This window comes from Chlorocebus sabaeus, chromosome 1 (assembly GCF_047675955.1).
Source record: "Chlorocebus sabaeus isolate Y175 chromosome 1, mChlSab1.0.hap1, whole genome shotgun sequence".
NCBI lineage: Eukaryota > Metazoa > Chordata > Mammalia > Primates > Cercopithecidae > Chlorocebus > Chlorocebus sabaeus.
In genome coordinates this window covers 106513472-106532165 of record NC_132904.1, presented here as the reverse complement: position 1 = coordinate 106532165, position 18694 = coordinate 106513472, and the positions used below count along the sequence as shown (strand labels likewise).

Genomic DNA, 18694 nt, shown 5'->3' with positions numbered 1-18694 from the left:
ACCACTGTATTACAATTGCCTACAGTATTCAGTACACTAGCATGCTATAAAAGGTAGCCTGGGAGCAACAGGCTGTATGTATCATATCGCCTAGGCGTGTGGTAGGCTGGACCAGCTAGGTTTGTGTAAGTACACTCTATGATGTTCACACCCATGACAAAATCGCCTGAGGACGAACTTCTCAGAACATATCCCTGTTGTTAAGCCAAGCATGGCTTATTGAGTAAGCTATCAATGCTCTACATTGATTTTAAAAGGCAGTCCTTTGAGGGTGAAGATGGGAATTCCCCCTGTGTCTGTTTCCTCAGGTTCTTCAGACAGAGTCTTAGAAGACTTCCTCTACCTTAGGTGTTCTGTGAGTGACTTACAGGGAAAGGTGGGGCCTGCCGCTCACGCCGGGCCTCCTGTGGCAATGATTCTGCAGTTTTCCTGACTCCCACTGAGGAACAGTGGGGAGATCAGTTGTTAGAAACCTGTTTGAGGTCTGGACAGTGGCAAAAAGAGAATTCTGTAGCAGCTACCAGGGATAGTTATATTTTCACAGAAGCAATATCATTGGCAAGTAAATGGTTTTACTTACTTGTCATTGACAAATGAATACATTAATAATCGTTCATCTATGAACTTCTTCCATTCTGGTTTCTCGTTAGCCAAATCCCTGTAGTTATCATTGGACACAATGATACCATCCGACTCAAAAGCCAGCTTCACGATGAACCTGTCATCATAGCACACCACTCTCCTCCCCTGGACTCGCCGGGATGGCGTGAACACCAGGATTTTCTCCTTTTCTAACTTACGTAAAATTTCCTGATCTGCAAGAATAATGATGGTAGGATTTCAGAAAGGAAATACACAGATAACACACATGGCAACTTTCATACAATGTGAAATTCTAAAACATTAGCTGTATATATGTAGTCCTTTAATTAGGGATTATGATTTAATTTGTAGATACAACATAATTTCCAACTCTCAACAGTATTTTTCCTTCAGGAATTTTAATAATAAAGGCTTTAAAAATAGTTAAAAAATATGAACAGTGTAAAATTGAAACATGACTGGGCAAATTCTGTCATTATGTGAAGCTTTTGCTTAAGAGCTGGAGCCATCAGCACGACCACTATGGACACAGCTTCTTCCACGTTCCTACTTGAACACCGTTCTAACGGAGCAGCTGTATGTTGTGTGGGGTTCAGGTATGAGCAATACATTTTTTTCCTCCTCAGTTTGTTCGCGTATTTTGTAGTTGTTTTCTTCCAACTAGTGGGAGAGTATGAAAGGAAGCAGAAGTTGTCGAGGTAGCAAAGGGAAAAACCTTTAAATGCAGAAAGTTCAAAGAGAGAGGAGGCAGTGAGGTCACAAGTGTTGTTATGAACATGGCTATGATATGCTTCATGGCCTTTCTGTAAGACAGGGTAACGAATGCCAGCATTCTCGTGGGGGTCGAACTGAGTAAGAAGTAAGAAGTGATTATGTGGAGAAAGCATCTGTTGATTAGAAAAGGCCGGATAGAGAGATGCTCACTTTGTCTGTGGTTGGCATAGTCTTTTTTTGTGTGACTGAGTTTTGCTCTATCGCCCAGGCTGGAGTGCAGTGGTATGATCTTGGCTCGCTGCAACCTCCATCTCCCCAGTTCAAGTGATTCTTGTGCCTCAGCCTTCTGAGTAGCTGGGATTACAGGCACCTGTCACCATGCCCGGCTAATTTTTGTATTTTTAGTAGAGACGGGGTTTCACCATGTTGGCCAGGCTGGTCTTGAACTCCTGACCTCAGGTAATCCACCCGCCTCAGTCTCCCAAAGTGCTGGGATTACAGGAGTGAGCCACCGCGCCCGGCTGGTTGGCATACTCTTGTGGCACTTTGTAACTCTATTGACTTGTTTTGTGATTTAAAAAAGTGTACGAAAGTTCATATGTTGATCAATGATAACAATTCTCTTTCAACCATCCTTTCCTTCTACGTTTGCTCCTCTGTCCCCCATTTTCCCACCATTGTAAATTCTGGCACAGAGTGCGGGGCACAAACCTACAGATGTCAGGATTTTTTTTTTTTTTTTAAAGCTCACTACTTCTCAAGGCTTATTAACTGGACTTACTAAGTTTTTTTCAATCCATCTCCGCAACAGATGATTAATACCTTCCTGGTATTGTGCTAGGTGTTAACAGCCATCAAGACTGAAAATGACCTCTCCAAAGGAGCCTCAGTCTTACGCACTGGACAGACACATAAGCCAGGTAAGCAAGAGTTGTAATTGCCACAGCAGAAGTGTGAGTTGGGTACGGATGGAAGAGTGACGTGGGTCAGCTCTAATCCTGGCATACAGATTGATGATGCTCCTGACAGAAGAATTCATTAAGACCAGACATTTAGGAGGCTGAGGCAGGCAGACTGCTTGAGCTCAGGAGTTCAAGACCAGCCTGGTCAACACAGCAAAACCCTGTCTTTACGAAAAATACAAAAATTAGATGAGCGTGATGGTGCACACCTGTAATCCCAGCTACCCGAGAAACAGAGGCAGGAGAATTGCTTGAACCCTGGGAAGTAAAGGTTGCAGTTGCAGTGAGCTGAGATCATGCCACTGCTCTCCAGCCTGGGCAACAGAGTGAGACTCTGTCTCAAAAAAAAAAAAAAAAAAAAAAAAAAAAAAAAAAAAAAAAAAAAAAAGGCCAGACCTTTGTATGAGTGGAAGAAATGTGGGCATCAGCAAACCATGGACAAATCTCAGGTTCTGCCACTTTCCACATCAGACAATCACAATCTTGTTGAGCCTGTTTCTCCATGTTGTCAAATGCAGTTGATAAACTATGAGAAGTACATGAGTTAACTTACGGCAAAGCAGCTAGCACAGTGCCTGGCAAGCTCTCAATAAACACTGTGCTCTTCAACTTAATTTTGTTTAATAGATGTAACTGCCGATCGCCGATCTCTTTTTTTTTTTTGAGACGGAATCTTGCTCCGTCTCCCAGGCTGGAGTGCACCGGTGCGATCTCAGCTCACTACAACCTCCACCTCCCAGGTTCAAGCGATTCTTCTGCCTCAGCCTCCTGAGTAGCTGGGACTACAAGCGCGTGCCACCATGCCCAGCTAAGTTTTGTAATTTTAGTAGAGATAGGGTTTCACCATATTGGCCAGGGTGGTCTCGAACTCCTGACCTCGTGATCCACCCGCTTGGGCCTCCCAAGGTGCTGGGATTATAGGTGTGAGCCACTGGGCCGGCCTACTGTTGATCTCTTTTAGAAACGAAAGAATATCAATGCAAAATCGAGTGCCCCGTCTCAATTATAGGAGTTGTCATATTATAGTTTTGTGTGTTAACCTGATAAGCATTTTGAGGGCAGGTGTCATATGTCATTTATCTTTGTATCCATCAGCACCCAGCCCATGAGGCATACCAGTAGATGTTCAGTGACTGTCTGTGGAGTGAATAAATGAGTTACTTAAACCGATATACTCTGAAGTCTTTCAGTTCATTCATAGTCTTACATTCATGAGTAATCTATGGCATTTTATTATTTGCGAGGATGTTTACTCATCTATGCCATGTCTTGATCCTCACCAAAGTGAGTTGTAGATTAAGTTCGGTGGCCTCACAGTCATCATGCTTAATTTGCATTTCTTTAATTGTTAATGAGGTTAGAAGGACATTAATTAGGATGACATAAATAATCCTGACCTAAGTAATATGGGTTCAGTAAAACTGGAAAGTTAACTGAATTTCTAGTTCTTAGCATAGCACTTGATACACAGCTAGTGCTTGTTAAATATTTGATAAATGAATGGAAGATTGGCAAAAGTGCTAATCTGAATCTATGATGCTGACAACTTGAAAATATTTCTTATCAAGTATCTTTTTTTGGTGCAGTGAAAGAGTATTGGGCTACTCAATTTACCAGGTATTATCTGGTTGAGGGATTTAGTCAAGAGAATTATTACCCTGGGATTATAACACCTAAAAGCCTCTGACATTAGTTTGGCATTTTACAAAGCAGTCTGCATACTGATGTATTCCAGGGACTGGCATGCTGGTATTTTTAAAACTAAACTTAGACACAGTGTACTATCATTTTCTCTTCTTCTTGCTTTCATATTCCTTTCATGTTCAGGAAGCTTTAAAGTCATTTACATGCTTAAATATTGTTTTTCTTTTTTTAGTTTACTTTATCCCTTCCCCCATTATCAAAACATTGTTAGGTTCCCTGTAGAAAATTAGACAGGTAAGAACAAGTACTAAGAAGCAGGGAGAAATAAAGACCTCACAAAGTTGCAACCAAGAGGCAATTACTGTTAACAGTTTGGTATACTTCCTTCTCATCATTTTCTGTGTATTTTGTTCTTTCCATTGTTGATATATGTGTGTGTGTATATATATATGTATGCCTGTCTGTGTGTCTGTCTATAAAATAAAATCTGCCTTTTATGTAAAACAGCATTTCCGCAGATCATTAAAAATTCTGCCTGAACATTCTAATGCATATTCTATCATATTGATACATCCTAATTGATTGAACCATTCTTCTAATGAATGAACACTTTTTTTTTTTTCTATTCTAAATAATAATACTGCATGGGATGTCTTTAGTCATAAATATTTGTCTGTACTTCTGCTTATTTTCTTGGAACTTATTCTTAGAAGGTGAACTAGTAGATCCAAGAATATTAATATTTTAAGACCAACTACTTTCTTGACAGGTTGCAACAATTTCCACAGCAGCCTATGAGTAACTGCTTCAGGGAAATGAGTGTTATCAGATTTTTACTTTCTGCTAATTTTTTTTTTTTTTTGAGATAGAGTCTTGTTCAGTTGTCCAGGCTGGAGTGTGATGGTGTGATCTCAGCTCACTGCAACCCCCACTTCCTGGGTTCAAGCGATTCTCCTGTCTCAGCCTCCCTAATAGCTGGGATTACAGGTGCCTGCCACCAGGCCTGGCTAATTTTTTGTGTTTTTAGTGGAGACAGGGTTTCACCATGTTGGCCAGGCTGGTCTTGAACTCCTGACCTCAAGTGATCCATCCGCCTTGGCCTCCCAAAGTGTTGCGATTACAGGCGTGAGCCTCTGCGTCTGGCCATCTCTGCTAATTTGTTGGGTAAAAAATAACATTGTTTAGATTTGCATTTATTTAATTACTAATTGGGTTGAACTATTTTTCTTCTTATTTAGTGCCTGCATTTTGGGAGCTGTCTATTCGTAGCCTTTTGATGCTTATATACCGGAAAGAAGTTTGTTTGTTTTTTTAATCAATCTGTATGAGCTCTTTGTATTAAGGACATGATTCTTTGTTGGATTTTTTTTCCTTAGGCAACTGGTCGATTATCATTTTTAAGAAAGTTCCTCAAAATGCAGGAGCTTTAATTTTGATATAATTTTATCTCTCTTTTCCTTAGTAATTTCTTCTAAAAGTTTTAAATTTAGAAAATTCTTTTGGTCTCTGATGGTTTGATTTTTGACAATTAAGTCTTCAATCATCTGGAATTTATTGTTATATGGTGTAAGATAAGGGTCTAAACAAGTACACTTTTCCCAAAGGGTTATCCAATATTTGGTACTGCTGGTTGAATTATGACCTCTCTGCTTTACGTTTATACACATAGGCTAGGGTCTGGTTCCACGCTCTGGACTCTACCATGACTTGCCTATTCATTCTTACATTAATTTAACAATGACATAATAATTACACATAAAAATTAAGTCTTATTTTTTTTTTTTGAGATGGGGTCTCACTATGTTACCCAGGTGGGAGTGCAGTGGCACGATCTCAGCTCACTGCAACTTCCGCCTCCAGGGCTCAAGTGATTCTCCCACTTCAGCCTCTCGGGTAGCTGGGACCATAGCACACACCACCACACCCGGCTAATATTTTTTGGATTTTTGGTAGAAACAGGGTTTCACCATGTTGCCCAGGCTGGTCTCGAACTACTGAGCTCAACTGATACGCCTGCCTCAGCCTCCCAAAGTGCTGGGATTACAAGCATGAGCCACTGTGTGTGGCCGAAAATTAAATCTTAATCATACCCTTTGGGTATATATTAGGTGGTCCCTTTATTTGTTTTTTATTTAAAATGTTTTACAGTTTTCTTTACACAGGTGCCTCAGTTTTTGTCAATACTAGATGTGGAGAGAAGGACAAGAAAGGTTGGAGGTTGATTGTAAATCACTGCAATTGGGCAAAATGTTCAACAACAGTAATGAACAGTTATAGAGGATATCATCGCCTGAAACTCAGACATTTAAACACTACAACATAATGCAAAATACATTTCTTTCTACTGGACTGAAGCACATCTTATGGTCTTACATGTCTTTTTGGAACTGTTGTTATTAGAATCTGACCGCCACCTAATGTCACAATAGCACATGAGAAAACTGGGGCCCAAAAGGGTTCATTGTGTGGCTCAAGGTCTTCATAGCTAGTGAACAGCAAAGCCAGAATTTGGATCCAGATCTTGTGACTTCTGGCATCTCTCTAAAGGTCAGAATTTCCCAAAATCTGAAGTCAGAATTTCCACAAAAGTAAAGACAAAAACACCTGGCTTATGTAGTGATGATTAATGTTTAATTAATAAAACCAGATAGTTTTCAAACTCAAAACCAGGACAGGCATGGTAGCTCATGCCTGTAATCCCAGCACTTTGGGAGTGAACAGTTATAGAGGACATCATTGCCTGAAACTCATACAGGTGGGCAGATTAGTTGAGGTCAGGAGTTTGAGACCAGCCTGGCCAACAGGGTGAAACCCTGTCTCTACTAAAAATACAAAAATTAGCTGGGTGTGGTGGTGCGTGCCTGTGGTCCCAGCTACTTGGCAGGTTGAGGCATGAGAATCGCTTGAACCTGGGAGGTGGAGGTTGCAGTGAGCCAAGATTGCACCACTGTACTCCAGCCTGGGTGACCGTGTGTGACTCCATCTCAGAAAACAACAACAACAAAAACCAACGTTAGTGTCCCACTGCATACATTGAGTAAGCGAAACGGATTTAGGATACCTGACAGTGCCAGACACTGCATGGGAATTACAGGAAAGCGAGGAACAAGCAGTCACCTGGAATAAGCCTACCTGTAATGAGAGCATCAGGTCGGGATTGCTCTTTCCTCCACGCAGGAACAAAAACTGTAATATCTTTGTGGCCTCTTTCCAAAAACCAATCCACTGCCAATTTTATTCCTCTGCAGGAAAATACTTCTTTGTTTCCATGGCTGAAAGATTATTACAGAACACTTAAAACACAATAAAACCTAAATTTAAGTAAATTAATTCAAGTTTATAAACAGCAATTATTACATAATTACAACAGTAATAAGAGATGTCAGATTTAAAATGGAGTTTATAGCTCAGAGACACATCAAGATAACTAAGTTGAAAAATCAAGATCTGTGAGGAAAGACACAAAAGAAAATTGGGATGATTATTTTCCAGAGAAGAAACAAAAGTGAGTTTTCAAAGGTAAAGTTGTAAAGGTTAACTAGTCAGAAAGACACAAGCTGTTTTTGATCAGAATAAAGAAAACAGAAAGGGCTTCTTTCAACCACAGCAAAAAGAATTTCAGTCAAATGTCAAGAACTCACAATACAGAAAAAAAAATCTGTAAAAACAGTGGTAAAAATCATCTGTAAAAAAATCTGAAAAATCTGTAAAAAACTGTAAAAAAATCTGTAAAAACTCATAAGTAAATAGTTACGAGTTTCTAAAAACTCTTCTTTCTCAAAAGTTCTTAGTGTATATTTCAATACTCAATGACTGAGTAATGCACAAACTTTATTAGGTGACCAATGTAAAACAACATACTACACACTCACTGAAAGGAAAAACATGTTCACAATGCTTAATTTCATAGGAGAAACACTTTGCACACACTGCAGTAAAAAGACACCTAGTTTCTGTTCAACTATATTGTGTTGGACAAGGATAAATGATGACAAAACGGCATTCAAAATTGGATTAGCAGCTTTAGTGCCTAAAAGAAAATGCCCAACTAAGAGTGTAGTCATTCAGTAAGTATTTACCTAGTACCAGGCTCTACTTGTACACTTTAACCTACTAATTCAAAAAAAATACTAATTCCAATGTTTTTGAAGAAAAAGTCTCCTGCTTTGAATGCAATAATTATGTTCTTTTATAGTGTGAAGGCTCTATTTGTTATCTATAACGGAGATATTTTTTCTTCTTAGGACTAAGGAGGGCTGAATGAAATAATGTAGGTAAATGCTTTATTAACTTTTAGCAGAAACTAAACATTAGGCATATTCATATTTTGTTCTAGGGTTCCCTGGGAAACCCTAGTACCATCTAACATATGGTTAATCATTTTTAGTAAAAACCAGAAATAGACTAACTTGCTTTGTAGATGTTGAAGGCTCCAAATACAAACAAGAGACAATACCTGGTTCCATAGTCCTGTCCTAATGGTCAGCATGATTAGATGGGAAATCAGATGCACTAAGTTTCAGGGAATGGGATAAGGAAAGGGAAATTTGGAGGTCATTTTATACGTAAGAAGGATGACCTGATAGCCTGGTGAATGCTCCAGCAAAAGGTACCAAGCGATATTAGGTTTCATGGAAAATACTGAAATAATGAAATCAGTCTTCAGAAAAACTGTAGAAAATGGTATCTCTAGAGAGAACACATGTACCAAGTATTCCTAGATGCAAAAAGTCAGCTTGCTAAAACCTCACTATAATTTTACTTTGCATTAATGCTTTGAAATCTATTGCATTGTGTCTACGGCCACACCACCCTGAATGCACTGGATCTTGTCTGAAATCTACTGTAATAAGCTTTGCCAGTAAACTAATGATACTTGGTTTACTGAGAGTTGAGCATTTAATTGCTTCTGGCTCTAACGACAGGCCTGCATAAACATTTCTTCCTGGTAATTTCATTTGGTAAGGATAACTGTCACATTTACTCTAGAAATAGGAAATTCTATCTCCTAATTAAATAACTTTTACTTTCATAAAATGTGTGTAAACAGCGAACCATTTACAATTATGGGATAAAGATTCTATAGATGATAAAACAGGATACTGTACTATGCCATTCTGATATTAAAGGTTGTTTCATTATCCTCCCTCTCCACAAAGACTCACAGGGAAAAAACAAGGACGAGGATGAAAAACGGCACACCGTTAATGGTAAATATCTCCATCTTGTTGAGAAAAACATAATCCTCCACGTGTTTAAGAAACTGTGGTCAAGTTTTCTGTTGTCTGCAGCTGAAAACATCCCTAATTGCTATGCTAGGCATACCATGAACCAAAAGAAAACTGGCACAGCTCTATGAATACCAAGAAATATATTCTATGGCAAAAGCCATTATTAGGAGCAGAAAAGTTATCATGTAATAGTTAATAGGAAGCTATAGTCATTCTAAACTCATCTCCAAATTAGTAACACAAAAGATCACAGTATTACTAGACGAAATGAAAAAAATCCACAACCATACTAATTGACAGAAGAAGAAAACATTGAATAAGGATATAGATAATTGGAATAATCAATTACAAGCTTGATCTAATGGACATATACAAATTCTGCACAAAACTAAAGAGAAAAAAATATTTTTAAAAATATGAAAACTTTATAAATAATTAATTGGCTATGTACTAGGTCATAGAACAGATTTCAACAGATAGTAGGAATCTGTACCATACATACGATACACTCTTCCACCACAATGTTATTACATTGCAGATATAACGTCTTGTTAAAAAATTAGTGTTGCTATAGCAGCAAAACCAATGTACAATTTTAATTTAAAAAGATCCAATTTGTAATGTAATAAAAGCCATACCAAACTTTAAAAAAAAGACATGCAAGAGCTTTATAGATAAACTGAAAATTGAAAACCTATATTAAAGGGCATAAGGGAAGACTTAAATAAAAGAACAATATATTATTTTTATGGACAGTAAGATTTGATTAATAAAGATGGCAAGTGATTTCAAATTTATCTGTATGTTGCAATTCCAATCAAATTCTCCAAAGGTTTTTTTCACAGAACTTGAGAGGCTAATCTTAAAATTAATACAGAAAAACAAAAGGCCAGCAATAAGGTGACATTATAAATCAATGAGGAAAAGATGAACTATTTAGCAAATGGTACTAGGGCAACTGGTTATTCCTATGGAAAAAATAAAACTGCATTTTAATCTCACACCATATACAAAAAATAAATTGTTGATAGATCAAATATTTAAATATGAAAAGAAAAATTATAAAAGTTTTAGAAGAAATTACCAGAGACATTCACATCAGGATAGGAAAATACTTCTTAAACAAGACATAGAACTACATGCTATTAAGAAAAATAGATATATTGGAGCACATGAAAGTTCTTTATATAAAAGACTCCATGATAAAAAAAAAAAACAAAAAAAAAACCGGTCATAGCTTTGGAGAAGAGATTTGCAACATGTAAAACCAATCAAAAGGTTAGTACTCAGAATATAAAGTACTCTCATATATTAAAAGAGGTAGCCAGTTGTTTTTTAAGGCAAAAGATATGAACAATCAATTCACAGAAGAGGAAACTCAAATGACCAATGAACATAGGAAAAGATGTTCAATAGTAAAGAAATGCAAATTAAAGCCAAAATGAGACACTACTTCACACCCATCAGATTGGTAAAAATAAAGTCTGCAAACACCAGATGTTGCCAAGAATGTGTGAAAGTAGGAACTCATACATCACAGGTGGGAGTGTAAATTGGTATAACTATTTGGGAGAGCAATTTGGCAATACTTCCATAAAGCGAAAGGCGTACTTTCTCTAAAACACAGTAGCTCTGTATCCAGGTACAGTAAAACCTCACAGGAACTCAAAATTAGATTCAATACAATTGGCAGCTGCCTTTCATCCTCCCCCCAGCCTTAGATGGCACTTGGGGACAAGCTACTGTTCTTATCTTTTAAACGGCGAGGGAAAGGCAGGTAAGTGGGGATGAGCAGGGTGGGTCCCTGAGTTACCAGGACTTTCCCAGCCAGTATTCCCCTGATCAGGCCCCAAAATGAATGCTAACAGAGAAATCTCCAGAATGGCTACGGTTGTCTTGGAAGTCCGTGTCAGGCATCAAGATCTAGAATCATTCGTAGTATAATAACTTAAGCCTGAGCAGACAATTACCTGGTGGCTCAAACCCGCAGATGGGGCTTGTCACGCTAGGAGAGGTTTTGGGAGACTGAACTTAATCTAACCTTACTGACGCATGATGAAGGATGTGACTCATCATACATGCTAGATACAATATAAGGGACAACTGGAGGAGGTACTGATAAAGAATTACAAAATCAGAGTGAGCCAGATAAGGAATGATGAAAAACAGGATGTCAGAGTAAGTGCCATGTAGCTACTGATGCAAATGAACTATCTGTTGACTATTTACTAAAAAAAGGACCGTAGCTTTAATTCCATATAAATAGAGGACATTCATCATAGCTCTGTAGCCACTTATGGGTGGTCTGCAGGGACGCAGGGGTTTTCTGCTCAGTAACAAAATTAGTTAATTCTACATTTATGAATTAGCATGTTCCTTTGGGCCTTGATTACTTTTTTATCCCAACAATTTGGCAATAAAGAAGATTGGTATATCTCAAGTGAGTCCTTTTGCTGGGTGAATTTGTTGGAGGATTTGTGGTCACCCGTGATTAGGTAAGAACTCTGAATGTTTGCCAAAAAGTGTCCCTCTGACTACTTTGGCTGAGTGGGATTCGGTTCCCAGGGAAAATTCCAAAGCCTCTCTGCAAATTCCAAGTTACAATTGAGCAAAATGGGTAACTCACTGAAGGTCCCATCTGATTCATCTTTAACAGTAGAAGAATATGAGATGCCTAGAATATTGTCAGTAGGTCTCTTTTTAAAAAATAAAAGGCTTCTTTTATTCTCTCACATTTGGCATAAGCGTACTTACAAAAATCCTGCTTTGCAATGGTCAAAAGAAGGCTCATTTGAAGTAGACAAACTGAGGTATTTACAGGAATTCTCAGAAAAACCCCACTCTAAAGGATTATTGGTATCTCTGGATCTCAGGAAATGAAAGAAGGAATGAAGTGGGCAGCCACAAAGAATGAATTAAGAAACCAGAGGAAGAGATTAAGTAACTGAAAGCTCCTATCTGTTCCTCCAGGTTCTTGACCCCTCTCTGCTGTTGCTCTTTCTGCTTTTTCTACTTCTTGTTACCCTTCTTTGCCTCTATCTAGGACCTAGAAGAGTGGGGCAATGACCTTCTGGATGGATGGATGATTCCCAATGGCTATAGGATCTGGAGATAACTTCTCTTGGAAGGGGGAAAATTGTTAGCCTTATTAGAATATTCTAACGTGGATTCTATCTCCAAAACTTTCCTAAACTGAACATGCGAAACACAGCTAGGGAGGCAGAGATGAAGAAGAAAGAACAAGGAGTCTGAGAGTCTGGATAAGAGACTGTCCTAGAATTAAGGTATTAGGTTAGCAAGTGGTTGCTGTGGTAACTTGGATGAAAGGGGAGGCAAAAGGAGTAATGATACCAAACAGCAAAATGAGACTGACACTACAGTGCCATACAAACCAACTTATTCTTCCTTTTCTTTTTTTTTTTAATGTTACTTTAAATTCTGGGATACATGGGCTGAACGTGCAGGTTTGTTACATAAGTATACATGTGCCATGGTGGTTTGCTGCACCTGTCAACCCATCACCTCAGTTTTAAGCCCTGCGTGCATTAGGTATTGGTCCTAATGCTCTCCCTCCCCTTCCCTCTGACCCCCCGACAGGCCCCAGTGTGTGATATTCCCTTCCCTGTAGTCACGTGTTCTCGTTGAATCAACTTATTTTTTCATCTCAATGTGAAGAAAATCAGCCCTGCCCTTTTGTAGCTCCAGTGACTCAAATGCTTTTTTTAAAGTGATCCAGGACTGCCAGGTACATCAGACATGGTAGGAGTGCATATGACCTTTTCCTCAGCTGATCGTACCCATCTTAAAGAGTTATTTCCCAGTGCTCTGAAAAGATCTGGAACGTTTGCCAAGGTGCTCTGTGGCACACTGGCTGCTGCATGGAGTTGCTCTGGCTGACTTTGTTTGACGAATGGAACAGGTATGATGGAGGCAAATGATAACCCCTCCTGTAAGGGAGTGCCCTGGCCTCAGGAAGCTGACTGCCTCCCCAAACAAGAGGAGACTACCTCCTCTCATGCCTTAGAAACCCACCGCGAGGTGACCTGGGAGAAGCTGCAATGCTGCTGTTGGGTGAGTCCCCATTGATTTTCATCAGTGGTTCAGTGAGGCATTTTCTAAATTAACAAGGATGGATTTAAGAGCAGATCAGAATAGACCCTTATTCTTCTCTACGTTTATGGCAGCCTTGTTACTGGGAATTCAGGCACACGTAAAAGAAAAGGTATGTGGATGGTAAGAACAGACAAGTTTCTCAGGTATTGGCAATCGCAATCCAGTTTTGGGGAAAAAAATGTAGGAAGATAAAGACAGAAATTTAAGACTGCAGTGTTACCTTCCCAGTTAGACTTGTTCACAAGGGGTGCAAACCCCTTTCTGGGACTACCAACAAATAAGAGAAGTTCCTCTAATGAAAAGTCACCAGGGCACTACTACAGGAAGCCAGGACACTGGAAAAAGGGATGCTGGAAGAGACTGAGGAAGATGCAAGAGATTCAACCCAACCATCAAGCTTTACTACCCCCTCCAGAGATATCTCCCCTCAGAAAATCAGACAGGAAATAACTGGCAAGTGGCGCAAACTAGGAGCAAAAGTGACATAATGGAAGAGCCTAGGTGCTGGAAATGGGAGAACCTCATCTGTTTGCTTGTTTTTCCTGCTGTAATCTTTTCCCGCTCTGTCTTGTGGAGACTAGAGCCATGAATTCTGCAGTTTCTGCTCATCTTTCTTGTTTTTACCCTGACCCATTAAAACAAGTTATGGGGCCGCGCGGTGGCTCCCGCCTGTAATCCCAGCACTTTGGGAGGCCGAGGCGGGCGGATCACGAGGTCAGGAGATCAAGACCATCCTGGCTAACACGGTGAAACCCCGTCTCTACTAAAAATACAAAAAATTAGCCGGGGGCGGTTGCGGGCGCCTGTAGTCCCAGCTACTCGGGAGGCTGAGGCAGGCGAATGACGTAAACCCGGGAGGCGACGGAGCTTGCAGTGAGCCAAGATCACGCCACTGCCCTCCAGCCTGGGCAACAGAGCGAGACTCCGCCTCAAAAACAAAGCAAAACAAAACAAAACAAAGACAACAAGTTATGGGTTTCTCTCAACCATCTTCTACCTTTTCTTTCTCCTCTGAGATTCCTGAGCCAACAGGTCCTCTGTTCGAAGAACATGCCTCTTTGTTTCTTACTGCTGTTAATTTGTTGTGAAGGGACTGGCTGTGTAACCTAAGGGCCATCATATTCTGTACTCTGGGTATTTGGAAGATTCTGTGAGACAGGGCACTTGAGCTGATGAGTATGTGCTTGTTTATATCAAGAGTAAGTATGTCCTGGGGATCTTCCATGCTATGGGCCACATTTTGAAGAACAGAGGCGTCCTAACATCAGGGGTAACTAAAATACCACACAGGATAGGAGATGCTGATTTACTAGAGTTACTGCAACTTCCTCCCCAAATTTCTGTAATTTGTTGTAGAGCTCCGATTGGATAATAAGATAAGATTAATCTGCAGGCCAAGCTGTGAAAAGGACACTTTGGACTGGGTTAACTGAAACCTCATTACTTCTATCCAAAAATGCCCACTCAGTTTCAGACAAATGCAACTCCTTATGAACTAGACAATTGGAAATTAGGGAGAGCTAAATGAACATAAATTATCTTAACAAATATATTCTTCATAAGACTTTCACTATTATAAATTTTCATTTTTCTGTAAATTCACTTTGTCTCATAGCTCTAACAAGATTATCTTTACTCAAGGCTAATATATTGGAAAAGCACATAAATTCTACTTTTCTGTTCTTAACAGAAGGGGCTAAGAAGTCAAAATAATATCTTGCATCCTATAACACCATATGAATTGCCACCGGAGAATTATGCTTGTTTGTTAATGGTACTACATTAACCACCTACAATGGTTAAGAGATAAGAGAGGTGGGTTTTATAATGCAGAGAAAAATTCCAGGGACCATGTATTTTAATGCAATGTACCTCAGTCTGGGATCTAGAGGGGAAGATGATGGGCCAACCATTTTTAGATCTGCCATACCTAAACAACCATAATGTTACATATTAATGTTTTCTTTGGGTATATATACAGATACCATTAACTAGGTTAACTGCAGAACAGGAAGGGTTATTTTAGAATTATAACTGTTACCTTCCAATGATAGACACGAGGAGTAATTGAAAAACATGGAAAAACCTAAAAAGAGAATGAAGGCATCTATAAAAAGAGACTGCCTCTTTTTAATACTTTATATGGCAGTGAAGAAAAGAACAAAGGAACCTCTTTTCAGTTATCTTTTTATTTCCTAAAATTTGATTTTACTACAATTTGCATATTATATAATGCTTGTTAAAAACCTTGGAAATTATAGGTGATCTTTATTTCTGAAACTTATATAATACATATATTATTTACATGATCAAAGAAGACCTATTCTTAAAAAGTCTTTTTCACAAATCATCTAAAATCTAATGATACGAAGTACCTGGAATGGCACATTTCAGTACTCCAAATAGAGATGGCTTTTGAAGATACTGAAAATAATACAGCCTCTGGAATTTGACAGGAGTTTAATTCTTTTCTTTACCACTTTTCTGTGTGACCTTATTCTGAATCTCAGAGATTCTTATTCTGAATCTCAATTTCTCATCTTTGAAATGAAAATAACCTCACCTACCTTATAGCGTTGTGAGAACTGAATAAGGTAATAAACCTAGCCAAGTGCCTGGCATATCGAAGGCTTCAACACATGTTAGTTTCTTTACTTTCTCATGTCCTCTCAGTCTTAATGTTTAGAAAATGGAAAAAAGCTTGTTTTGGAATAAAAATGAAACCGATAAAATACATCTTTATTTAATAGCTTTAATCTCACAATAGTAAACTGTGACTTTTAGAGCAAAATGCATGATGTGTAGAGATCACTAAACAGTGTTTTAAAAAGAAACCAAACAGAAGATCAAGGTAATTATGGGATTCAAAAGGACATGCAACTGATTTCCTATAACCTTCTATATATCATCTTTTATTTAAATTAAAAACTTGACCTGTAAGTTTGCTGTATTATAAGACGCACTTGCATAAGATACCCTCCACTGGGAAAATAAAGGATGACTATCAAGTTTCTATTACTTTAATGGGTAATTAGATTAACCCACCTATTGTGATAAGGACACAAGTTAGCAGGGTTTGTCAATGAAGTGGCCAGAATGGAAATATAAAGGTATCTTTTTAGGCTGGGCATGGTGGCTCACGCCTGTAATCCTGGCACTTGTGGGAGGTTGAGGTGGGAGAACTGCTTGAGCCCAGGAGCTTAACCAGCCTGGACAACATAGCAAGACCCTGTCTTTATATATACACATATACATATATATATACATATATGTGTATGTTTTTAAAAAGAATCTTTTTAAACTAGAAAATCATACTTGAATCTTTAGTATCAAAATCCTTCCAGTTTAGATATAGTTAATTATATTAGAGAGAGAAAGAGTATAGTAGATTTTAATCACAGAATAATTATAATAGAATATTCATAAATATTTACAGAACATTAAATTATTAATATAAAGTCCAGGTACTCTTCAAACATTTGGTGAATTAATTTTATTTTTTTCTCATATTTTAGGCCTGATTTTACATAAACCATCTTGGACACATGAAAATAGATTTTAATTTTAAAGGACTCTAAAAAAAACGACTTTAAGACATTCTTCACTGATGCATTTTTCAATGTTTAATGATTGTTAAATTCTTTTACATCTATTCTGTATTCCTTAAGCAGGGGGAAGAAGTACAGCTGCCTATCATCTTCAATAGGAAAATACAGAAACGTAGAAACAGGATGTTTTACTTTCTCTCATTGTAGTCCAATTAAATTTCATATGTATTTGAGAATCTATAATTCATCTCATGGGCATCTGGAGTTTTTTCTTTTGTATTGAAGGCTCATAACTATTTATGCATGCCTATTTTGTTATTCTTATAGCTACTCAACTTTATTGTCTCTGATCTCTTTTCCAATATACCAAAATCATTCTGAAGCTAAATCTCATTCACAGGATGCTAAATATTAAACATACCATCAGAAAACTAAATCCATGTCCCTTGTTACAGATCATTTAAATCAATGCTTATCAAGCTGTGTTCCAAATAGAAATTCCATGGCATGGCAGGACCTTCTGGGGAGTACAGAAGGGAATTTTTAAGTGGGGAACACAACCCTGTACATCCTTCCCAATTCAAACAGAACTCTGCTCTGGCTTCATTTTAAATATTGGGCTTCCATGAAGAGATTTGCAGGACTGTACTGCTTTAAAGGAAAATAGAAGCCTGAAAGTCATCGATTTCGGACAACAAAAATATTTAACACCAAAATTACTATGGAAGTCTATTATGAAATAATTATTACCCTTCAGTTGGTTATGAGCTTAACAGCAGTACAATTGAGAGAGGTAGTTTTGAGAATTGAAGAGGCTAAGGAAAAAGGAAAGGAAAAAGATTTCCTTCACCATATAAGGTCTACAATTTGAGGCAACATCTAGCTGGTCAAGATCCAGTCTAAAGATAAGAAAACACATCTGTTTAGTAGATGTAAAAAGGTCTTATTAACGAAAGTAGAAAACGTGGACTCTAACCACTTTTTCCCCATTTTGTGTAACTGGTAACACTAGTTAGGTGAAGATCTGTGATTAACTTTATTTCTATGTAATAGGATTACTAAGGTTGCCCATTTTTAGGTTAGAGTTGAAATAAGCACACTTGAGATAATAGGAAAGTTCACTGCTGATTGGTCTACTAAAGTACATGATATGATCACAACTAGAATTATGTGCTTAGAATTACAAAGGGGTGCAATGGAATATAACTCTAACATCTGTCTTTGTCACGCTCCACAATGACATAATTAAACAACAACAAATCTAGCTCTGATTATTTGATTCTTTTCATAGTCTCTAAGGATATTCTTTAAAAACAGTAAGAGAAATGGGGCACTGCCAAATGAAGTAATACCTGTGACACTCACCTAGAGGGAATTTAAGCTTTCCTTTAATAAATGTTACTTCTAGTAAACTGGGGCTTACAAAACAGTCTACTAAGAGGCTATTCAATAGAAATATAATGTGAGCCACATATGCAGTTTTAAATCATCAGGCATAGCACACTAAAAAAGTAAAAAGCAGCTGAAGTTAATTTTAGTATGTATTTCATTTAACTCAATATATCAAATTCTTTAAATCCACAATCAACATAAAAGTTACTCAAATAGTTTACATAGTTTTGTACTAAGTCTCTGAAATGTGGTATGCATTTTATATTTACAGCATATCTCAATTTGGGCTAGACACATTTCAAGAGTTCAACAGCCACATGTAGCTGGTGGCTATCCTACTGTGGATCATGCAGGTCTATTGCACATAATTTTGATACAGTTTTCTTGAGAGAGTAAAAAACACACTTGTATGAATTCTGGCAATTTTTAGTCTCATCTGTAGTCTAAACCATATATTTGGACTAGGTGTCTAGGATGATTTTAGTAA

General features: G+C 38.0%; 1 protein-coding gene across 3 annotated transcripts in view; it reads right to left on the bottom strand.

The window, feature by feature from the left end:
- Window positions 1-18694, bottom strand: part of ZC3H12C (zinc finger CCCH-type containing 12C) — a 79038-nt gene that overhangs the window by 11884 nt on the left and 48460 nt on the right. For all 3 annotated transcript variants that reach the window (XM_008020774.3, XM_008020776.3, XM_008020775.3), the window contains exons 3-4: window positions 7056-7195; window positions 581-815 (exon numbers count right to left, since the gene is read on the bottom strand). In XM_008020774.3, the coding sequence (XP_008018965.3) occupies window positions 581-815; window positions 7056-7195 (375 nt within the window). The remainder of the gene's footprint in view (window positions 1-580; window positions 816-7055; window positions 7196-18694) is intronic.